General features: G+C 40.8%; 1 protein-coding gene across 1 annotated transcript in view; it reads right to left on the reverse strand.

The window, feature by feature from the left end:
- The window catches only part of LOC143150641 (uncharacterized), a gene marked incomplete at its 5' end in the record, with an annotated part of 264,811 nt that overhangs the window by 22,359 nt on the left and 216,415 nt on the right, over window positions 1-26,037 (reverse strand). Inside the window, one exon of the mRNA XM_076319090.1 lies at window positions 17,623-17,872. Within this exon, the coding sequence (XP_076175205.1) occupies window positions 17,623-17,872 (250 nt within the window). The remainder of the gene's footprint in view (window positions 1-17,622; window positions 17,873-26,037) is intronic.

Raw genomic sequence — 26,037 nt, forward strand, 5'->3', positions numbered from 1 at the left:
AATATTGATCCTTTCTTTGAGTAAAAAATTATAAATATTCATCTTACGCGAGTAAATATGCTAACGAAAGAATGGATTAGAATGTTGTATAAAAAATTCGGAAGAATTGCCTATTCTGGACTCTTTTAGAGTAGTCCAGCGAGGTTAGAGCTCTTAACGCGTAGCGCGTGCGAGAGTTCATTAACCGTACTCACTGAACACGCTCGTGCACACGAAATATTATATTCAGAAGTGATTTTTTACTCGATTGTTCTGCTTTGTAAATCTTTCGAAATTTCGATCGATAGTTCTTTAAATATTGATCCTTTCTTCGAGTAAAAAAATTATAAATATTCATCTAACGCGAGTAAATATGCTAACGAAAGAATGGATTAGAATGTTGTATAAAAAATTCGGAAGAATTGCCTATTCTGGACTCTTTTATGATACTCCAGCGAGGTTAGAGCTCTTAACGCGTAGCGCGTGCGAGAGTTCATTAACCGTACTCACTGAACACGCTCGTGCACACGAAATATTATATTCAGAAGTGATTCTTTACTCGATTGTTCTGCTTTGTAAATCTTTCGAAATTTCGATCAATAGTTCTTTAAATATAGATCCTTTCTTCGAGTAAAAAAATTATAAATATTCATCTAACGCGAGTAAATATACTGACGAAAGAATGGATTAAAATATTATATACCTTCTTAAAAGAAAAATTCGGAAGAATTGCCTACTCTGGACCCTTTCAGGGTATCCCTGCGTGGTTAGAACTCTTAACGTGAAGTACGTGCTTACCGAACACGCCCACGGGCATTTAACGCACAGAACCTATTAATCGATCGAAATACTTTCGAGATCGCGTTACGGAAAGGGTCAAGTAATTTCTCAACGATAAAGTATCATCCAGCTCACGGAAAAGTGACTCGTTCACCTCTCTCTCTCTCTCGCTCTCTCTCTCAAGGGACCAAACAGCTTCTGGAACACCTCAAAGCGTCAAAGTCCCGCGACTGAAAAATATCGCTTCGACAAGCGGAGTGGACTTCCGTTTCCAAGGGACCACTCTACCCCCACTTCCTTTTTCCTCCTCACTCGTCGGTAAAACGAGAACGGCACGTGCCAACGGTTCTAGTTGAAAATCAATCCGACTTTCCACCGGGAGTTTGGCTCTTACGGGGCGCGTTGCTTTCAAAATTCATTTCTATATCTCTCATAACCCATCTGCTCGTCGTTCAATCAAACCGAACGGGTCGCCCAATTCGCTACGTAGCCCAAATTGTTTCGTTTTGATTGACAAGCGGACTGGGTACCAACCGCGCGCCCGTCAGGCTCATCAAAGCGTCCACGGGATGATAGCGTTTTACGCGTATGCGAACTTCGCTCACGGGCACGTGTGCGCGCGCACGGCCGCGCGTGACAGCTTAGGGCAAGATTGCTCGAATTGGATCGTGTCGATAAATAGTTGAAATCGATCCGAAAAGGTCGTTCATCGCACGCTTTCGCAACATTCCCATTATGCACGCGGTCAATTTTTGCATTCGAAAGTGCAACCGTTGATTCGTCGCGCGTTGAGATCCAATTCGGAGGAGTTCGAGGCAGTTTGATATAGTTTAAAATATAAAAAGGAAAAGATAAATAACGTAGAATTTATCGTTTGACCTAGGAATGCACGATCCCACATGCTGTTCTTCGCAGGAGTCAATCAGAAATGGTGAGAAGAGCCGAGCTCTTAACGTGTAGGTAAAAAAAGAGCTCTCAACGAATAAATATTGTAACAGAACGTTCGAAATTAATTTCGAATGACGTAAAACTGCAGACTGATTGCAATTTTTCCGCGAAAAGGTAGACGGTAGTGCGCATTCAGTTATTGATTGCACAAACATGAGTTACTTTAATACGATTGATTACACAAAATGCAGGAAAGCGTGAAATAATAGGAAGAATTGCTCTTAGCTTTGTTTCGAAACACATGAAATTTGAATGTGCTTAGACGTAATCGTCTTAATAAAGACACATGCACCTATACAGTATGCGCGCAAGGACATTGCATCTGGAGTTGCAACGGATCCTGCAACTGTTCAGAGACCATCCCCTCGAGCGTTTACGGGACAAATATACATACATACGTCTTTCTCAAAACAAGTACCGGATTGGAGCAAACACTCGGATATTTGTTTCGGGACTGGGTGTAAGCTCTTCAAAAATTTCCCAATCTATTGTATTTCGCTAGTCAATATTTTTCCGATCTGTTTGTTATCAATACTCTAATTTGAGAAAATATTGAAAGTGGTCCAATTTCGGCAACCTCGCCTCTATTTAGGAGGGTCGGTGCGTCGGTACTCAAAGCGATTCATGGTTGGACCGAATTGGGTCGTCGCGTATTTGCACCTGAATCGAGATTAGAATAAGACAGGGGACTGTTCGTGTTCGGTGCCCGTGATTGCAGGACTCGCTGGCGAGACAGTGATCGGAAGCTATCGATTCTCGTGGAACTGGAGACCAGGCAATTCCACGGTACCGGCCTTTCCTTGCCTCGTTGGACAGACTATAGATGCTGACAACCTTCGATGATATAATTGTTATCGTAGTTAAATTACTTGCCACTATTCTGTATATCGTTTAAGTGTAAACATTATTTCAATGTTTCTTAATACAGAGTCAGGCCACGAAGCAATAACTATCGAAACTCGTATCAAGATGGGACGGCCATAAAATAAAACACCTATTTTATTTTATTTTCCCTCTTTGTATATTTCGTTTTATTTGTGTTCCGTTACCGTGCAATAAAGTATTTAAATGAAATAAAAATAGAAGAAAATATACGTTCCTTGTTTTATTTTCTAGGAATATAAACGAGTTTATGATGCTAGTCGCTTTAGGGTATTGAATAACATCTCGGTTACCGCCGATCGTACGGAGAAATTGTATAGAAAGGGAAAAAAGTTTTTGAATGTAATTTACAACTTGTGTCGCGCGCATGTATGGCGTGAAAGCAACGGTAAGCGACGTATTGTGTATTTTATGGTCGATGCCCCACCATAACTTCTCCTTCGAGAATTTTGTAACATCATGCAGGTTAGATATTAAGTTGGATTATTCTGTAGACACGTTCCAAGTTTCGTCAGAATTGTTTTAGTTAGTTCCCTGTGATGCGGTAACAAACAGACAGAATTTTATACATGACATATGTATCTGTGATAGATTATTCAAATTTATACGCGATAAAATGTAATAACTTCTTCAAGAAAAACTCTTAAACGAAGACTAAGTAGAGTAGAATATATACAGTGTGCTAAAAGTTTCGTGGTCTTGAAAATCATTGATAAATTTTATCACACCGGACTCTTGAACTAGTGAAAAAGTATCGTCAGAATCTAATAATAATATTCGCAACACTAATAATATTCTCCTAAAGAATGGTACAATAATACCCGCTTTCAAGTAACAAGCTGGGCATCGACAATTCGCTTGAAACCGGGGTCGTTTAGAATACGTGAACACGGGCAACGAAGGAATGATTCCCGTAACTAGAATCCAGTAAAAAAATTGTCACTTGAAAGCGAGGCACCCTGTATCCTATCGTCAAGGATCTGTCCCAGATCGTGTATACCTCGATTAAAGAATAACACCGTGTGTATATCACCGATATTGTCGTGACGTCAAATCCTTTCTCCCGTTCACTCTAACTCATCCCCAGAACGGGATCACCTGCATAGAACCTTCGTTCCATTCATTCAATGAAAGGATTAAAGTATCAATGATCATCCCCGGCTAGGTACACAGCGATATTTGTCCGAGAATCTCGCATTAACTGCCCACTTTCCCCAGGGCACAGTGACGAGAATAAATCTCCATATTTGCATTCTCCTTAGACACATATCTCACCCTTGGGTTCTTTCTATCCCCCGTTTTTTAAATCTTCATCCGTCTTCCGACCGGGTTGCGCTGGTAATTTCAGGACGAAAGAAAAACAGCCTCACCGGACGAAGCTTACGTTACCGAGTTACTAATCGAAGTAGATAGCTCCCTCTTTTTCTCCATTCTCTCTCCCTCGGCGCTCTTTCTTCCTACCCTTCCGCTCACCGACCCCTTTACCCCGTCCTGGTTTATCTCCGCTCCCTGCTCCGTTTCCTACACTTTATTTCCTTCATTCTCACTCTCTGTTCCGCGTTTGGCTCCCCTCTCGTTCCGGGGCTCACCGTCGACGTCGAAGCGCGCAGCCAGCACTCTCGTTGCTCCTTACTATTCCGGGATACCCTCGAAAGTGCAGCTGAGAACTCGCCTCGCATTGATAATGCTGCGGGTATATTCCGTCGATGGACGGGGCTGAAGGGGCAGCGGAAGGATGCTCGAGGGAGAATTTCACGAGATAGAGAGGACGAGCGCTGAGAAAGAAACGCTGGAGAGGCTACCTAGCTGGAGGAGAGGGCTTCGACTCCACGGAACAGAAGAAACAACGCGTCCATAAGCCGAGGATGAATATCAACCGAGGCCTGGCCCGATTGTGCCATTGTGAATCCTTGATCTTCCGTTTCTAAGACTCGACGTTTACCGATTTTTAATAGTCGCGAACCTCGATTCCAAGACTCGATTTCGACTATCCAAGATCGTGGAATCTTATCGGTTGACGAAATTTGATCTTGAGTACTTCCAACTACCCAAAATTGTGCAACCTTATCGATTGGAAGCGAGTATCGTTCGTGGTAAAGCTTAAAAGTCTTCGTATTTAATTCTTTACCTTGGAAGACGATTTTTATTTAACCCCAACCTGACCCCATAACCTTAAAATGGAGAATGTTAGTTCTAGCTTGAAATGGGTAGCAATTGGTTGTGGTGGCAGTCATGGTAATTCTTAGAGAAGGATCTCCGTCAGTGTCTACGGATTCCTGCTTCTCACAAGTTCTGCAAACATTGATGCAGTTAATATTTAAGTGGATCCCTTTACTTAGCGCCTTATATATCTACACTTCGTGCAGAAGGCTGATTAGGTAGCACGATGCATTGCACTTGCTTCGAGATACTGGCATGTCCTTTTTATACTATGTTTGCATGCCCTGTGTCTTTAACATTTTCTTACACCGCCTTTATTGAATTTTTTATGACTTCTACAGTTGTAGGGTTGTAGGTTATAGACACTTAAACATTTAAACAGTATCTCTAGGTAATTCGTATGGCGTTTGGGATGACTGTTCATACAACTTGATCCAAGTTTTCGAGTGATTGTTCAAAGGAGTTTAGTTCTTGTCTGTGAATAATTGTTCTCTGCCTTTTGGTCCGCGTTTGGACTACAGTATATAGCCTACTACACCGCAGTGAGGATTGTGCCTTTAAACTATAGTTTCCAAGTATTTAGGACCACGATTTTGAGCGATTGTCCTCGAAAACTTAAACTATATTTCTGGATGATTGCCATCTGCCTTTTGCATTCCGTTCAGACTGCACAGTGCATAGCCATTTGCACTTTATCTTCAGACTACAGTTAGAATTGTACCTTTAGATTGCAGTTTGTAGACATTTGAACTCTGATTTTGAACGATTGCTCTCAAAAACTTGAACTACGTCTCTGGATGATTGTTATCCTGTTGTTCGAACTGCGCTTAATCTACAGTGCACAGCCATTTGAACTCTATCTTTAAATTACAGTTAGGGTTCTGTCTACAAACATTAGTACCATCTTGTCGAGTGATTGTTTCCATAAATTTCATTCATATCTTTCTATTGTTAGATCGTTCTCTGGCTTGCATTTGGACTAAATTGTACATACCGGATGTAGATTCTGTTCATTTGTTACAGTTAAGACTGCACCTTTGGACACCTGTTTCTGAATACTTCGACCACGTCCTTGAGTAATTGTTTCTGACAATTTGGATAACTGGATAACTGCTCGCTGACATTTGCACCGTGTCTGGGGATGATTGATCACAGAAATTCACACTGTGTCGTTTCGAACAGTGGTCGAGGTCGAAGGTTCAGACTTAAAGGCAAAGAGAGCCGCGCTGCAAAGGGACGTGGCTTTCCGCGGAGAAAGTAATTTACTAATGGCGCCGCGCGATGCGCGAACGCAGCCTTGCATTCTTCATCGCGACGATGGAACGTGGTTTGCCTTTCGGGAGAACCGGCCTTCAGTCCCATAGTCCAACTCCATTCACGTGTGTTCGTAACCCAACCTTCGTGCATCGATCGCTATTGAAAGTGGGGGTTCAAATTTGAGACTCTTTCGACCATAAATGACCAAGCTACTTCGACAACTGATCTATACACGTTGTAAACCGTGTATATTGAATAAAACAACATTTTTCATTGGCCCCATATTTTGTCGCGAAACCTTATTAACCAACGATTACTATTGCTAGCGATCTTTCATCTCACGTCATTGTCAATAGTTTACATTAATTAGGTGTTGAGTCGTACACCACGTGAAGAAGTATTTTTGTAGTCTTAGGTTGGAATCATTTTTCTTCTCGTTCCATCGTGCTCAAGATTCTAATCTGCGGATCGAAACACGTACGAAGCAAAAGATGTTTATTAACTTTACCTTTACACTCGCATAACAAGAAACAAGGAATCCCCTGGCGACTTTAGGAGTCCAGAAAACAGAACTCGAGACTTTAGTGGATTCGGTTCGTTTTGCTCGTGGAGAACGGAGCTCACCGTTCCTGCGACAGCATAAAGGAGTGGCTCGATTTCCGCACGGGGAACACAGAGAAAGCAAGTCGCGGAGGGTGAAACGCTGAACGCGCGGGGGAGTCCTTTAACGGTACGTTTACGCTCCTTTTACTGCGGAGTAATGGTATTGGCAATCGAGTAGTCACAGACGCCATTGGACGACGAGAGTCTTGAACGGCGACGCGCATCGTGGTTTTCAATACACTGTTCACGTTAACGTGGCTGAGAAAGTGTTTACCGTCAGTCAGCGGAGCTGAGGAAAGTTTGATCTTCATTATCCAGCGTCAGAGGTGGGATAAAGACTATTCTCCTTTCATCAAGATATTGCAAATGTTTACAACACAGTCGATAGTACTTAGAACAGAGTCTAAGAAAGGTGAGTCTAGGCAACAGTGGCAATTAGACTCAACGACTCCCTCAGGACCTCAATAATCACACAAGTTAATAGTCAGTCTTAGAAGAGAAACGGTCTCAAGTGTACCTTTAGTTTAGAGATGAAATTTTTCCCAGATATTTGAGAGGAGATTTTTAATGAAATTACCAAATGACTAAGTACAACACCCCCTTGTTTCTAAATAAAAAGATTTGAAATTTCACCACTGTCATGGACACAATGCTTCTCGTTAATAGTCAGTCTTACGAGAGAAACGTTCTCAAGTGTCCCTTTAGTTTAGAGATCAAATTTTTTCCCAGACATTTGAGAGGAGAGTTTTAATAAAATTACCAAGTGACTAAGTACAACACCCCCTCGTTTCTAAATAAAAAAAATTTGAAATTTCGCCACTGTCATGGACACCATCCTTCTCGTTAATAGTCAGTCTTACGAGAGAAACGGTCTCAAGTGTCCCTTTCGTTTAGGGATCAAACTTTTCCCAGATATTTGAGAGGAGATTTTTAATGAAATTACCAAATGACTAAGTACAACACCCCCTAGTTTCTAAATAAAAAAAATTTGAAATTTCGCCACTGTCATGGACACCATCCTTCTCGTTAATAGTCAGTCTTACGAGAGAAACGGTCTCAAGTGTCCCTTTCGTTTAGGGATCAAACTTTTCCCAGATATTTGAGAGGAGATTTTTAATGAAATTACCAAATAACTAAGTACAACACCCCCTAGTTTCTAAATAAAAAAAATTTGAAATTTCGCCACTGTCATGGACACCATCCTTCTCGTTAATAGTCAGTCTTACGAAAGAAACGTTTTCAAGTGTCCCTTTAGTTTAGAGATCAAACTTTTCCCAGATATTTGAGAGGAGATTTTTAATGAAATTACCAAATGACTAAGTATAACACCCCCTCGTTTCTAAATAAAAAAATTTTGAAATTTCGCCACTGTCATGGTACAATCCTTCTCGTTAATAGTCAGTCTTACGAGAGAAACGGTCTCAAGTGTACCCTTAGTTTAGAGATCAAACTTTTCCCAGATATTTGAAAGGAGAGTTTTAATAAAGTTACCAAGTAACTCGGCGCAACACTCCCTCGTTTTTAAATAAAAAAATTCTCAAGTTTCACGACTGGACACCATCCCTCTCGTTGGTTGAAGACAACAACTGTGCACAGTAATGTCAGTGGTAAGGTTTCATTAAATTTGTGCTATTTGCTCCATTGTTTAGTCCAATGACAATATGTCTAATGATAATACGTACTACCTATGAACAATTTATCAAGGCGCATATTCGTCTTGTCTTATCACGCCCTGGTGACGTGTCGCGATCACTCGACTGTCCATGAAATCTTCCGCGGGATCGTAAGTACACGTGCATGAATCAGCTGCAGATCACGAGAGGGCGACAAGCGTCCTGGGGGATGAGTCAGCGTGCTCGTAAACGAGCAACCCTCGTTGCAACATCCGGCCTCACCCTCGATGTCGTTCTCGAGTGTTTCGTGGATTGGGCTGTCAAATTGATTCGGCCTGGTTCTTGGTACGAAACGAGGATCGATCTAGACGGGAGCAATTGATTTTCTTCGAAACGGTGGAATTTTGAGGTTAAGAACTGTCGCGTCCACGAGAGGTCTCGAGTTTGTTTTCAAATTGGTCCCGTCGTTAATAAACGAACCGTTTATTAACAGCTTCGTTAATTTTTACGGAACAGGTCACGTGTAATTTGTTTAAGTACTCTGTAGGTTAACTACGAACATTAATAATAAAAATACGTTTTCGTTACGCCAGAATTCTATACAGAATAAAACTTATCGATAGATTGAACCAATCTTTGTCGATCATCGAGAGATGACAAAGATTATTCGTTGATCGTCAGAGAACGAGAAATTTAATAAAAACCGTCATACCTAGTTCAAGGATTTGAACGTGTAGAAATTTTGGTTTCCTTTTGTGTGTAATACGTCTACAATTCTAGAAACAAATGATACAAAAGTACAACAGCATCCGCTGCGAGTACAAGGACAGTAAAAATATAATAACGAAAAAGCAGTGTGAGGCGAATAAAATTACGCAGCCAGAAAAGTGAAATGAGAGAAAGAAGAAGCAAATAATGCAGAATTTATTCGTTAACACGGGCTATGCGCGTTTCCGAGTACTCTTCTTCATAGGGGCCAGGAGTGAATCAGAAACGGTGAGAAAAAAGCGTCGAGCTCTTAACGTGTAGATGGAACAGAACGAATTAATATCCAAATTCTTACTTTCGAACAACGTGAAACGTTGCACGCTGCATTTTTTACGCAAATGGTAGACCATTTAACGAAATTAATTGTAGAAAATGTAGGAAAAAGGAAAACAATGGTTAAAAATTCACAGGGAACTCGAAGTTGCGAAATTTAACAAAGCGAAAGGATTATGGCAATTTCAGACTCTGGTATGGAAATCGTCGGAAACCGTGAGGCTGGAGTCGCGAAATCGCTGTCGAAAGGGTGGTTGGTTCTTTTCCAGCGTTAGCTGATATCGACTGAGGATTAAAATTGAAAAAAGGAGTCTGCGGTTCGACGGGTGGCCGAGCGGCCACGGTGATCGAGCCCGAGCGGAAAAAAGGTGGAAAAACGACGAGCTGGATAAAGTGTGAAAATGCAAGGCTTCGTCGAAGCGTTCGTGGGGTGGCTCGATAAAATTTCGTATATAAAATGAGCATAGAGTGCGCGCGCGAGTGCACCGCGCAGAGTGCGTAATTACGCGCGTGTCTGAGTGTGTTCTTCTACGTTACTGAGTGTGTTCTCGTACGTGTGGGTATACAGGGTGTATTGAAACGACGGGACGTCGGTTTCGAATTTAAAAAACAATTGTGCTCGTGTTATCGGAGGTTTTAATTAAAACGGAGAAGTGAATTCAAAAAAACGAGTCCGTCGGACCAAGATTCGTATTTCAATTTTCAGGGATATTCTAGTTGAAATCATTGCTCGGATATCTGACACTTTAATATCATTATTGTATTTTATTTATTGTTATCGATGGTCAATTGGAATGAGCTAAATTTACAATATATCAATTACGCGGTTTATTCGCTCGTGCCGCTACATCCTGCTTTGACTCGCTATCTGCGGTTATTCGATGTAATTTCTAACAAATGAATTTTATCAATGTTGTTGCGAAATTGTACACGAAATTTCCTCCAGCAATGTTCTGCGTAGTTTCTCGGCCACTTGTTACTAATATTATAGCAGAATAATATTAGTTTAAATTTCTTTAGGATTATATTCAGTAACGACATATTTTTTCATATCTTGTTATATAATGTGCGTTTATGTTTAATAAAAAGACTTACCGTTCTCGTTACAATTGTTTTGACGTTTCTCGTAAGATTCCAGCCCTAATTGCAATTTGGAGTCCGTTTACTGCTTTCTTTGCTCCAAGACAAACATGTCTTTCGATTTTCATGGGAAAAAATCGAGACACCCTATACGAAACACGGGTATATCCATTCGATGGTGACTCGATGGCACAGCCACTAGCTAGAGTGGCGCGTTAATAAAACCAGAGCGTTAATTGCTGAATTCCACATTGATTAATGGCGCTCAAGACTTCATGGGAGGGTACGAGGCAGAGTACAAGTGAGCCGACAATTTTACGAACAAAGGAAATAACTCGGTGTCTACCTTATAGACGCTCAAATTGCGGAAATATTCGTCGATTACGTTGATAACACTTCCGTCGTCGTTTATGTTCATTTTTTCCCATTCAATTTTGCACACGGAGCACCGTACGACATGAATTTAAAAAATAGAAATTTACGACTATTGACGAATACATAGGAAAATTATTTTTCAAAAAGAAAAATAAAGATGTACCCGCACTGAATATTTTCCCAAATACAACGCGTTATTAATACAGAAGATGAACAGAGTGTGATTCTGCGTGTAAAATCGAATCGAAAATATGGAATCAAATCTTTTCGTACGGGATTTCGTTTTTGACAAAATCGAGATTGGAAATTCACGAGGGACGTTTATTTAATTGTTTACCGATCTTAAGATTTAACCAAACGACCAACCGATATTGCGAAGCTTTAAAAATACTCAAAAATGTAGAAAGAACGAATCGTGACGAGCGAACAAATTGTACGCGAGCCGATGAATTTTCAAAAACAATTTGCGAATAAAACGAAGCCTCGTACGACACACTTGCACACCACATTCTCTATACATATTTACATCTAGAATCGATCCCCTTCGGTTTCACCACGATTCCAGCCGTACCCCGTGTAGAATTTATCCTTGTTCAATCAATCGCTCGCTCCGAAAGGTTAAATGTCTTGGAAATTCCATAAAACGGGATTCGACGCGCATCGAAATATCCTAACCGTTTTAAAATACAAACGGGGACAGTGTTAACAGAAATTTATGCGCATTTAGATACCTCGAGGAATCGTATTCCTCAGCTTCCCCGACGGAGAGCCCTGAGAGGCCGCTTGTATTCTAATCGGAAACGGATTTCACCGTGTGTACATATTTCACGGCGGGAAGACGTGTCCCGCGAAATAGATTCTCTGAAAGAAACCCATCAGAGGCTTTTTCGTTGGCCAGATCGAAGGATTCCAGGGACTTTGGTCCACTCTGAAACGGGTTTTGCGTCCAGCCAGTCAGCGAGATTCAGATATGGCTAGCGCTACGGTTTGGAAATATCCGTTGGAAATCGTAAAAGCGCGCGAGGCTTGCACGCGCGATGAGATTTCGTTTCGATTCGAATAGCATTTTTTTCTCTCCCCCCTCCCCCCACCTCCTCTCCCTTTTATCGATATAACAGAGGAAACAACGGGGTGGGTTGCTTGTGAAAGCGTTGTTGTATGGAAACCGCATTGAATGGAACCGTGTGGTCATCGTTTTCGACCGAGAGAGTAGAAAAGTTTGCTTTACGAATTTAGCTGTGTACGTTTTTCGTAAAATCCAGGGAATTTTTGAGAAATTCCACGCGAGAGATTTTTCCATACGGGCAATCAGAGAAATACACGCATTGTTTGTGCGATCGAGTTCCATGTGTACCGACGAATATCAATCAATTTAATGTCTAAGGTTCGTTTGATTTTTTAAACCGAGAAAAGATTCGTTCGGATCGACGCAATTGTACTATACTTGCGATCGTGTACTCCCGTGTGCAGCAGCTGGGTCAGGGTGGGATCAATTGACTACTCAAGGTCACCGACTAGCCTCTCCCCACCACTACCGCTCGGCTACCCCCACCACTACCGCTCGGCTACCCCCACCACTCCGGATACTTTCTCTTCGCGCAACCTTGGAAGCACTTTCTCTTTCTTAAACCGACACGCAACGTCGCAAGCCTTCCTAATCCAGACTTAACCCACACTTTGGAATCCTCGGTTAACAATCTTAACCCTTACCGCTCCTACGTCGAGTATGGCTCGACACAACTACCGTACTACTTAATGCAAATGAAAAATATATTTGTTACACACTCTGCACTGTCGCAATGCAACGTTTCATCGAGATTCCCTTTTTTAATCTATTTTAATTTTAATTTTGATAAATTAATCGTAGAGTTGTTCGTAGGTAAAAAAAGAAGATTAAAAAGTGCAAGGGGTTAATTTATAGTAGACGATACAGGTGGTCGTTGATATTTGTTTCCAACAACTGGACGATCTAATCCTCTCCCCACCAGTAATACTCGGCTACCCCCACCAATCCATTTACTTTCTCTTCGCACAGCCTTGGGAACACTTTCTCCTTCTTAAACCGACACACAACGTCACAAGCCTTCCTAATCCAGACTTAACCCATATCTTGGAATACTCAATTAACAATCTCAACCCTTACCACTGCTATGTCGAGTGTGGTTCGACATTATACAACTATCTTATTATATTTATCACACACTCTGCACCATTGCAGTACCCCATTTTTCGAGATTCCCTTTTTCGATCTATTTCGTAAAATAATCGAAGAGTGTTTGGTAGGTAAAAGAAAGGATTAAGAAATGCAAAGGGTTAACCTATGGTAGATGACACAGGTGACCGTTGATATTTGTTTCCAGCACCTGGATGAGTCTAACCCGTACCACTACAGCAAGAGAAAAGAAACATCAGATAACCGACGCGCAGCGGTGTAACCGCGACACAATATAATTGCGTCAGGGTGTAGGAGGATGGGAACAAAAAGCCACGAGACGGGGGAGATCGCGGGGAATGATTCAGTTAGGGACGCGATCCTATTTCCCGTAACAGGGTAACGGCTTTGCTTTTCCAGCTGGAACAATCGGCCCCTGCTCCCCTCCCCAGCCCTATCGCGACGCCGGCTTCTCGGCGCGGAGCTGATACGGCCAGCAGAGCCTACATAACTGTCAAGGGGTGGCGTGATTCACATGAAAGATCGCACGTGACTCGATACGTCCGCGCGCCTGCACGCCCATAAATGTTATTGTTGCTGTTAGCCTTATTACGTTTCGCTCGAGACATACGCGGCGCATCCGCTCGTTTCACCCCGACGCGATTACTCTTTTGTTAGGGGTTGCGTGTTACGGTGGCAAAATGAACGATCGAGACGACGGCGTCTCCGTTAGAAAGGATCGTCGAAATATACATCGGTTCCCTCCTGATAGTTTGTTACGATTAAACTGCCGACAATGGCGTTTTTATTTCTTCTCCAAACGGAGCGAGCCAAATTTCGATCATTTTCTACCCGGTTATGCTCCCGACGCAATCGACGTGTTGCAGTATCGTTCGTTTGCCAAAAATGAATCGAAAATGTGCAACAAAGTTTTCTCGTACGACGCTCTGTTTTTACGTAAAACGACCCCGAACGTAGTTGGTTGCGCACCGAGCCGAGCACGTGCCCCACGAATCTCCCGTGGCGATTTTCTCAAAATTGGGACCTCGTGGAAGGGTATCACGTAGCACGTTTTCTGTGTACTTTTTTGCGCGGAAACCGACAGTGTACTTTATTTTATAATTTTATCTACGGTTTAAAATTTCACGGGTAAAAATATCACGGAATCTCGATTACAACCGAATCGGAGAAGGGATTTGTTAAAAATTGGCCGTTGCACCACGGTGGATGTTGCATCGAATCAATTCGGTAATTCCCATAAACATTCGGCTCGCGTTTCACAATCTACAATTCCAACAAATTATCAACAAGGATCTGGTATTACCGCCGCGTATGCTCTAACGAATCTGGTAACGCATTAAACAACACAATTATTTCAATGCTACGTTTAAATTATAGGGCATACTTTACTAACGAAGCCAATAACACTGTATTTGCCGCATTACCTTTAGAATCTCGATGTTTTAATGAAGTGCACGAGTTTCCGGGTGAAAACTCGCATGGAATAATCGTCGCTCGTTGGCCTCGGGAATCCGTCGGCGAGTGTCGAAGCATCGTTAATTAATCTCGAATGAATATTTCACAGATATTCCAAACAACAACGGAAATAAAAATTTAACGCGTAAATTGAACGATCTGTGAATAAATCGCACGAATGTTCGCAGCAAATTCGCGAATACGGTATTTTATCGAGCATTCTTTCATTTATGGGTATGAAAATTTCTCTATAGATGGGAGAATCAGTGTTTCGAACGACTAGAGGGCCCAAGATCTGAATGATACGGTTTCTAAATCTCTCTGAGTTGTGAACATAAGGTGGCGTCGGATATTCTGGTCGATTGGGCGTGGCGCAGAGGCCCCGCCTACTCAGGACAAATCTTTCGTTCTTCCAACTATACAAATCCTAATTTCCTCTATCATTGAAAGTAACGAACCTCTTCAGTATTGACTCTCTCTATACATTCAAAGACGATTGATACGATATACTAGATGAGTTCAGAAAGTAAACTGTATCAGAAATTCTTTAACAAACTGTTAAAATAGTCTTCACCGAATCACGTAACATTTACCTCTACTAATAATTTTCTCTGTCTACTCTTCAAAAATCCAGCCTCTCATTCTTCCATTCATGGCTATAAAAAGTTCTCTAAATCTCCCTGAATTGTGAGCACGAGGTGGCATTAGATATTCTGATCGATTGGGCGTGGCGCAAAGGCCCCGCCTACTCAGGACAAGTCTTTCGTTCTTCCAACTATACAAATCTTAATTTCCTCTATCACTGGAAACAACGAATCCCTTCAGTGTTAACTCTCTCTTTACACTCAAAGACGATTGATACGATATACCAGGAGAGTTCAGAAAATAAACTGGACTAGAAATTCTTTAAAAAGCCGATAAAATAATCTTCACCAAATCACGCAACATTTACCTCTACTAATAATATTTTCTGCCTACTCTTGAAAAATCCAGCCTCTCGTTCTTCCATTCATGGCTATAAAAAGTTCTCTAAATCTCCCTGAATTGTGAGCACGAGGTGGCATCCGATATTCTGATTGATTGGGCGTGGCATAAAGACCCCGCCTACTCAGGACAAATCTTTCGTTCTTCCAACTATACAAATCCTAATTTCCTCTATCACTGAAAGCAACGAACCCCTTCAGTGTTAACTCTCTCTTTACATTCAAAGACAATTGATACGATATACTAGATATATAGTACTAGATAAGTTCAGAAAGTAAACTGTATCAGAAATTCTTTAACAAACTGTTAAAATAGTCTTCACCGAATCACGTAACATATACTTCTACAAATAATTTTCTCTGTTCTCGGAAAATCCATCCTGTGTGTCTGATCTCATCCCGGGTAGTTGTAAAATTCTTGAAAGTGTTCACGCGCTAAGTAAAGGTTTATGGAAAGTAGCAACGCATAGTTCGCGAAGAATCCCGGTTTATAACGCTGCGGAGCAGCGACAGAATCCAGCCTCGTTGATACCAGCAACCCCCCTCCCCCGTACAACCGATTTCAGCTCTCTTGTATGGGACAATCGATCGATTCCTCGCCTTCCCTTCCTACTTGCCGTGTCCCGTGGCGTGCATTGAGAAATCAGCGCCAGCGAGTCGGAAAGAAGATAAAATTCCCGGATGTCCGTTCGCCTCGTTGGATCGGAACGACGCAATTAACAACGCGATTCGATCGATAGCGTCCATCGCGCTCGGGCCGGACGTTGCACGGGGGCGATCGTATTATCCAATTCGGTCTGATCGGTTGAGCTTTACCGCGACGGAGCATTGTTCTCATCTAGGATTCCGTTGGTTATTAAAGCCGAACGCAAACCAATCGTCCACCCCAGTTTCGCAAGTTCCTCATACCCTCTGAGCAGGAGACTCACAACATCCGTAACCTCCTCGTCATCCTCGTCCGTACGACGATTCGAGTTGCCCTGTCATCCTCATCCGAGACACCACCTACCTAGTACTATTCATACCTACGAATCGCCCCCGATAAATGAGCAGGATCGAATCGTTGCTCAATTGAATGTGATTTCATCCACGAATGCTATCGTTTTTCCTTCGCCCTCGAGGGAAGCGGAATTTTCTGTTACGCTCGCGGGCGAGGGGGTGTGGAAGGAGACGGAGGGACGATGAAAGGAGATGAATTCTGAAGGTTTGAAACAATGTTTGAAATGATACGAAGCATTCTGAGCCCATTACTGAACGTGGATAAACGAGCTACCTGCTGAATCATTAAATTTCTTTTTCACGAGTTCACCTTGTTAACGAGGCTACGGGAACCGTATCACCGCTCGGAGTTTCCTTTATTAGCAATGTTTACCGAGTTAATAGAAAGCAGGAACGAGAATGATTTGACCGGTATATATATAATAGTCCGAGGCATTCTTTCGACGTTTTGTGGAAGAGATTTTCCCTGTTGTCGGGAAGTAAGTTTTCGACAGATGAATAGAAAATTCGGTGAGGTCACGTATTGTACACGGGGCAGTATGTCACGAGGACACCGCAGGAGCACTTCAGGGGTCTGTAGAAGAGTGGAGACACCGTAACAACGTTCGTTCAATCCTTTTCAACCTCGATATGTCCTACGTAACCTGGTTTAACTGCACTGTAAACAGTAAGAGATGTGGCGGTTTTACGTGCTGTACAGGATATATCATCAAAAGTGGACACCCAGAGTAGTCCTCACAGGTCAGTCTGAGAGGAACATTCTTCTTCCAATTGATTCCCGACATGACTCTCAGGATCCACTGTACGAATGAAGATTCATTGTAGAGAATGTAGAGACTTCACGTGTTACGTAGGAGCTACCATAACAAATGGTACTATGAAAATTCGAAACACCAGTAAAATGCAATTAATCTCTGATGTCCCCCTCTAGGGACTTTGTACAAACAGTAGGAAACGTGGTGATTTCACTCGTTACAATAAGTGAAATATTTTTAATCTCTCAATATTAATTTCTCCGAAATACTATATTTTACGATACTAGGTTGTTCAACAAGTTTCGTCGTTTTTTTCATTGTAGAAACATACCATGATACTTCGACTTCGAACAACTGTAAATATACGAACGAGTCGACAGATCTGCGCGAAACTTCACACATGTTCGTCAAACAGTAGTACCTGTAACGCGAAACGATTTCATTTCGAAAATGGAGCCAACAATTACATCACTGTCTAAATAGTTAAATGTTCCCGGTGTTATGAGCACAATTTATTATTAATGAGAACGTTTACTCACGATGCCCCCGTGGTGGTGAGTAAACGTCTCTCGTGATGGACGCGATACGTGGCGCGTCCTCGTTGATTTCGATGTCAGCTGATTTCCGGTAGACGTCCGAGATAGAGGCGGTGCAACGCAGGTGCAGCCTTCCGTTTCGGAACATGTCGCTCGTCACCTTGAATTCTATCGTGGATTTCGACACCATCGAATCGTCGTCCTGAGGGATCGCGAAGTATCTGGATCTGTACTGCATACTGTCGTTTGCCATCTGCAACACGAAATTATACCACAAATTAAATCTAACAAGCTTCAACGTATTATTAATAAAGAATATAAATTTTTAAATACAGGTGCTATTTTACCGATCGTGACAACGCGATAAACTGCTACGTAAAATTTGATCATCGTTCTCTACGAAGGCAAGAATGAATTACAACGAGGGTGACTTGCATACAAATAAAAATGGTCACTTTGTGACAACACGAGATACTTTCGATCGACATCCCGATAACTTTGGATAAAAAATACGTTAAAAATAGAGAATAAAAAAGTATCAACAATTCCTCTTTTTTTATCCTCTTTAATACATCCCGCGTGTGTGTATTTGACATCAATGGTAATTTTATAATATTTAGCCGGCAGTTTCCACGAATTTTTTTTTAAATTTAATTAAATCAGGTTGTCACATGCTGTACGCAACACTTTAAATGGAAATAGCTCTCATTCGGAAGGCTAAAGCGATAATAAATTACCGCCGAGGAGGGAAATTGTTTTTCTTTCGCGTGTGTGACCGTGTGTATGTGTGTGAACTTTCACGGAAGATTTAGCTGCGAATTACTTTCACTGCGTGCGAGAGCCGCGGTGGAATATTCGCGCGTTAATAATGCAAGAAAACAGGCGTGCACCTCAAATAAATATTTAGCGAGCCGAAAATGAAACAGATTAATTCTGAAACGCCGTGTTATATACGTTACGGGAACAAGCATGTACAAAGCATGAATTATTATACCGTGTTTATATTAACGCGAAATGAGCGTTATTTGGAAACGTAATGCAGGTTTCACGATGCTGCGAACATTACCTGTTTTTAAATGTATTAATACGTGTCGGATCTGGAAATAACCACGACCACTAGGCGAGTAACGGTAACGAAAATTGTCTGTCTTTCAATTACGAGTTTAATTGAAAAATGGTCGAAGCGGGCGTTTCTGGGCGTAAAAATAAATAAAAAACAAGGAATTAACTTTTTTTCTTCTAAGGAGTCTAGACGTTCTGGAAAATCTATTTCGTAATTTTTCAGGGGTTTAGAAATTTCATTTAACCGAAACACGTTACAGATATTGATTACATATGTAGCAATAATTTACAACCAGAAATACCATTTCAATATTATTATACACAAATGCAAACACGATAAGTGTATACAGAGCAGATCCTTGAGCCGAGACTCAACCGTAAGCGCACGCGTAACCCACGCGTTTTCGAAATCGATTTTCTCGAATACGAAGTCCTGTGCAAAAAAAAAAAAGAAAAAATAATTGTCATTCCACGTTTTCTATTTATATTTGCACACAGAATCGTCTACATCTCGATTTTACTAACCGTTGCGGGCACCCTGTATACAAAGTGGATCGCGAAATCTGTCCACTTGAAATATCACCGCTATTGTTCGATATAGTAAAAAAGTATCGTGCACAAAGGTTCTGTGCAATCGATAGAGAAACATAACTGTGGTAATAGTTCTTTTAAAATTGGAGATACAATCTGTACACAGGTACGTTTCATACAATATTTAAAAATAATGGAGGTAGTTTATCTAGGTACAGTTCGCACTCCATAAAATTTATAATAATATCATTATTAATTTATACAACGAACATGTTCTTAACTGGTCAATCGAACATTCTGTCGACTGACAAAGCGATCAACCTTTTCATTACGCAGATTTGTACGTTCGGTACACCGCGTATGCGGATGTCTCGCGATCCTATTTCTAAAGTACGTTCTCTAAACGCCTATGGGCGTCTTCCGCACAGAAAGACCTATCATCGCCGAAAAAATCAAAATGACTATAGAAATCCACTCGTTCAACTTTATCCACTCACGACAGAGTAGTAAGCTGTTTGTTCGACGATATTTTCACACCTAAATTCACAACACTTTCTACGAAACACTTTCCATATTCTTCAGCTACCGTGGCGCCATCTACATTACCAAACAACGCCAAGAAGCATTCCCAAAGCTACTTGCACGGAGCGTTATCGCTTAATTAATATCTTGTTTAAACCGCCCTTCTGTGCCATTATTGTGTTACCGGACCGGCCCTTTTAACAGTCCTCTAGACAGATACAAGGACCGATACCATCCTGGTCTCGAGACTCGAAGTAGCCAATTCAATTTCACGCTATCGTCGAAGGCGTCGCGGTGTGATTTTCCCGAGCAAACCTCGTCTGTGGGCAGAGATGAATCTTGTTCTTTTCTCCTAAAGATGTTACACAGTTTCGTTGCTCTTAACGTAAATGAACGAACGGGGCGCGCAGACTCGGTTGGCCCTCGCACCCCCCCTCGTCCATCGTCTTTCCTTGCCTCTACTCTCTACGCGCGCGCACGTGGTAACGAAACGAGAACCAAAGAGGTAGCGAACGACAGGCGTGCAAGGCAGCGAGAGTCGCTCGGCGTTATTACTTCGGGGAACAAACGAGGCTGTGCATTAAGTCCGTGGACTTGCGACGACGCGGTACCGCCGCGTGTTCATAAAACATAATGCATAAAGCTTGACGCTGTCGCGCGCCGCGTTCCCGCTTCACGCTTCCCCCGTTCGCCGCGCGTTCGTGCGCGCGTTACCGCTGGGAGGATTTGTCGTCGGGTTTCCAGGTGATCCCGTGACAAGCTCTTTGCTCGTGTTATCGATGTCGGAGGTGAGACGGTTATTGTAGGGAGAATGAAAGATCATATTTGGTTTTCAGAGACATTCGATGCAATGAATAAGTAGAACATGGACAGGATCGAACAATTTCTGCTTGATCTCGGATCTTAAGAAGGGCGAAACACACCTGGATCGATGGAACTTGGAATTTTCTCTGGAATTTATCTTTCGTTTTCCCATGAATACATTCCATTTCCTACTTTTTATATATACAACACTTGCGTTCGATTTTGACAGGATTTTGCCTATGCGAAGGTATATCCTTTATTTACCTGGCCCGGCGGAACGTGGAATTTTCTCTAGGATTTATCTCTCGTTTTCCCATGAATACATTCCATTTTCTAATTTTTATATATACAATACTTGCGTTCGATTTGCCAGGTGATATCTTTGCCTATGCAAAGATATATCCTTTATTTACCTGGCTCGATAGAACTTGGAATTTTCTCTAGGATTTATCTTTTGTTTTTCCATGAATACATTCCATTTTCTAATTGTTATATATACAATACTTGCGTTCGATTTTGACAGGATTTTGCCTATGCAAAGATATATCCTTTATTTACCTGGCCCGACGGAACGTGGAATTTTCTCTAGGATTTATCTTTCGTTTTCCCATGAATACATTCCATTTCTTATTTTTTATATATACACCACTTGCTTTCGATTTGCCAGATGATATCTTTGCCTTTGAACGACCTGTTTGGTATTCTAGGTAAAAGGAAAGATCAGTTCTGGATTGAGAGTCACGTGGTTATGTAAATAGATAAGTAAAAAGTGGACAGTGTCGAATACCTTTGTGCTAAGTTGTTTTATAAAAGATAAATAACGGGGTTGAAACTTTTTCTGGGATTGATCTTTCATTTTCCCATGAATACATTCCATTTCCTATTTTTTATATATACAACACTTGCGTTCGATTTTCCAGTCCATATCTTTGCCTATGCAAAAATACATCCTTTATTTACCTGGCTCGATGGAACTTGGAATTTTCTCTAGGATTCATCTTTCGTTTTCCCATGAATACATTCCATTTTCTAATTTTTATAGATACAATACTTGCGTTCGATTTGCCAGGTGATATCTTTGCCTATGCACGACCTGTTTGGTATTCTAGGTAGAAGAAAAGATCAGTTCTGGATTGAGAGTCACGTGGTTATGTAAATAGATCAGTAAAAAGTGGACAGTGTTGAATACCTTTGTGCTAAGTTCTTTCATAAAGGATAAATAACGGGGTTGAAAATTTGTCTGGGATTGATCTTTCATTTTCCCATGAATACATTCCATTTCTTATTTTTTGATATGCAACACTTGCGTTCGATAATAACGCGGTTGGAATTTTTACTGGGATAGATCTTTCATTTTCCCATGAATACATTCTAATTCTTATTTTTTTATATACAACACTTGCGTACGATAATAACGCGGTTGGAATTTTTTCTGGGATAGATCTTTCATTTTCCCATAAATACATTCCATTTTCTATTTTTTATCCAGATACAAGTATACTGTGTTCGTTTTCAACTACTCACCCACTAAAGTGGGTACATTTTCCTTGACACATGAGATTGATATTTTAAGTAGAAAGAAGGAAACGAGTTGAGAGACATGTGGTACCATAAAGAAAGATTATCTTGCGTGTGTCCAATAGGACAGCCACTTTATGATGATCAACGAGATTATGGACAGATATTCACCGTCTATCGGTATACAATTATCCTTGAAATTTCGATTCAACCGTTAAACCAATTCATAATATTTCGCTACAAGGAAACTATATCTCCAATTTGTCACATTGTACATTATACGAGTGTTTTGTACTTGGTGAAATTCCACACTGTTGTAAATTCTACGAGTTTTCTCAAAATTTCTGTCCTCGTCGTTTATCATACAACGTCTCTGTAACATACTGCTTCATGTAAAATTCCTTCTACGGATCCTTCCGCCAGAATATAGGTCGCGTTCTTTCCACGATACGGAAGCTGACAGCAGCCGTTGCACGACGGTATGGGAATTTTTGTAAGTTCGGCAATTACGATTTTAAACGGGGCCAGGAAGTTCAACCGCGAATGAGGATGAAACTTTGGGCTGAAAGTCCCTCCTGATCCTGTTTAAGAGTTCCTCTATTCTTGAGGAAGTCCTTATTACTCCTACCTTGTATCCCACCTTCTTAACACCTTGGCTACCAAGTTCATTATACTAGTATCTTATCCAAGGTCCCTAGTCAAGAAACAGGTCAAAGTATGTAAGTGTCGTATAGAACTCTGAAAAGTATGCAAAAACTTCCACTGAATGTGAATGCACAAATCAACCTGTCGGAATAATTTCTGATTTTTTGTTGCGCTAGAGCAAAATCAATTAGACGTTCAAGCTCGCTTCTCACACTACCAATCGAACTAAGAATGACTTCAACTTTAATGCCACGATACCACGACACTACGTATATGACACAGAGGTTGTGTGCCTTCAGATTTGCATAAAGAGACAAAAGTTAGGATAGTGGGGGTAGTTAAACGCTGTAACGAAGAGAGCTTCTATCAGTGGCCTGGATCGACCACTTGATACTCTCCTAATTTTGTACACTTTAAATTCAAGAACGTAGAACAAAATTAAAACAAATCAATCAATCGAAAATTTCAGTGTTACGTATCATTTGTCGTACATTCCTCAATTTTTCGAATTTCTCTCGAACGAGAGGATCTACTCTACATTTTCGATTTATTTTTTATTTTCGTCTAGAATCGTAATCTTCTCGGTTGTACCGTCGATTACAACCCCGTGTTTACATTCGTCAATTCTTTTTCTATAATTATTCCGCACTTCGAACACGAAGGAAACATAACACCCTGTTATACTACCCCAAATAAATAAACTACTCCCGATAAATAAAAGCTAGGTAGAAAAGAAATAATTTCGTGCCTCATTGGTGGGTCGTTCGGTTCCTACCGGAAGTAGAACACGAGCTGCAGATAGGTCACGCGGGAGAAAAACCCGTTAAATATTCATCGTTGTCCAATACACTTTGGAAGGGTCGAAATTTTCTCGCATCGATCTCTGCCGAGCCACGGTTTCATCTTCCCGTGATCGTGGATACTCGCGACAAAGTACAGGGTGCTTCAAAAAAATGTCAACACATAATGAGACGATTTGTACACGCATCGCTATCCTTTTTTCTTTCTTTCCGTAGAAAATTGGAAGGGGACTTTCGACACGACCAAAGGGACTGATGAAAATACGTATTCTTTTGAAAATTCCCACTGCTTGCAACAATATCGAAAAGAATGTACCTCGAGCTCCGAAACCACCCGGACAAGATTTTAAAATACGTTACAAAAAAAAAAAAAAAAAATCATGTACATACGTAGCGAAACAAATATTACGTAAATAAGTTCTACTTAAACTTTTCGCGCGTAATACAGTAAGTGAATAAATAATAAAATCACCCCGAAGGAAAAGAAGCGTAACGATAGAAAAATTGTTAAAATAACACGAAGTCGTGGAAATCTACAAACTTTTGCTTTCTCTACGATTAGATTTCATTAATATTACTTTACAATGTTCACTCACTCTTGTATTATGTTTCTTTACATTAGATAGACACATGTTTGAAAAATATATTATATATATAAATACTTCCTCGGCTACGCGTACGATTATCGCATTTGTTACAATAACAAGCGATATACACCGTTAGCGGAGTACATTTGTTAATATGATAAATCGTGTCGGGTCCGTTTCACGGAAAAAGTTTTGTCCGTGCACAAGTGTTAACATTTTTCTTCGAAGCATCGTGTATACGTCGCGGAAGAAGTTTATACGGATGGGTAGGGAAGTTGCTGCTGCGTATCCGCCGCCTTAACAACTAGACGAAGAAACGTGGTCGCGAAATAGGCGAGGATGGATCGTACACCGTCGCGAGTTTCATATTTTATACTTTACGGTTTATGCGGGCTGTTGTCATCGCTGGCTCGCTAGACTGCGTAACCTCGTTTGCTTCTCGAAGCAGTGGCCAACTCGACGACTGTTCCCAGAACACCGTGAGACCGAATTTTCGGTGTGAAAATGTGGACAGGGACAACATCCTACCTGGTCCTCGAGGAACGTTACGTTCTACGCTGGACTTGTTTCAGCTAGATGTAATTTCGTTCATTGGTCTTCTGTCGTCGTTGTTGGAATCCGCGCGAGAGACTCGCACACCGTTTTTAGTACGACAATAGAATATATCTGCACGGTAGTTTCGGGAAACAACATTGAAACTGTACAACGATAAGTGACAGTAAGCGACTGCGACAAGACGTGACGTTGAATAGGGTCGAATACCGTGTAGTCGGGAACCTTTAACAACTCGACCGTAAGAATAATCTGACATGAAAGGATTTACCTTCTACGAGGAAAGTTTGCCTAGAACTGTGGTAATGACGACGACTAATTTTTAGAATTTTGAAAAGATCGATTTTTGTTCTATAAATTCTTTTTCTATTATATTGTAGAATATTAGTTTCGAGTGAAGTTTGTCAAGAATTTAGAAACCATTTTTTTTTTGTGTTAAATATTTTCCATTGTACTAAGCTCATCGAACCCAATTTTGAAAAGATCGATTTTTGTTCTATAAATTCTTTTTCTATTATATTGTAGAATATTAGTTTCGAGTGAAGTTTGTCAAGAGTTTAGAAACCATTTTTTTTTTGTATTAAATATTTTCCATTGTACTAAGCTCATCGAACCCAATTTTGAAAAGATCGATTTTTGTTCTATAAATTCTTTTTCTATTATATTGTAGAATATTAGTTTCGAGCGAAGTTTGTCAAGAGTTTAGAAACCATTTGTTTTTTTTTGTATTAAACATTTTGCATTGTACGGAGCTTATCGAACCCAATTTTGAAAAGATCGATTTTTGTTCTATAAATTCTTTTTCTATTATATTGTAGAATATTAGTTTCGAGCGAAGTTTGTCAAGAGTTTAGAAACCATTTGTTTTTTTTTTGTATTAAACATTTTGCATTGTACGGAGCTCATCAAACTCTACACTCTTATCACATCGTGTATTTTTAGAGATATCGAAATGATTTTGAATATATAATATTTTAAAAAACTTCCTTCTACCTTCTCTCATCTCCCTGTTTTAGAGACAGTGTTGGGGATGCAAACTTTGGAGATTAGTTTCGTCCCTCAAAATTCTGCTACTATTGTTAAATCAAAATACCTGTTCTTTACTCACACTTGTTCGAGTGTAATAAAACGTTTCGTCAAAATCGAACACGAGGAGGGAGTAATAGGTTGCTCGATAAGTTTCATCGTTCGATAAGAAATGGAATTATTAGGTTCGTCGTTTTATTTTTCTAAGGATGGTACTACTATTTGACGAACATGTGTGAAGTTTCATGTAGATTTGTCGACTCGTTCGTATATTTACACTTGTCAAAGTTGAAGTGTCATGGTATGTTTCTACAATGAAAGAAACGACGAAACTTGTTGAACAACCTAGTATCATAAAATATAGTATTTTG

The sequence above is a fragment of the Ptiloglossa arizonensis genome, chromosome 8 (assembly GCF_051014685.1).
Source record: "Ptiloglossa arizonensis isolate GNS036 chromosome 8, iyPtiAriz1_principal, whole genome shotgun sequence".
Lineage (NCBI taxonomy): Eukaryota > Metazoa > Arthropoda > Insecta > Hymenoptera > Colletidae > Ptiloglossa > Ptiloglossa arizonensis.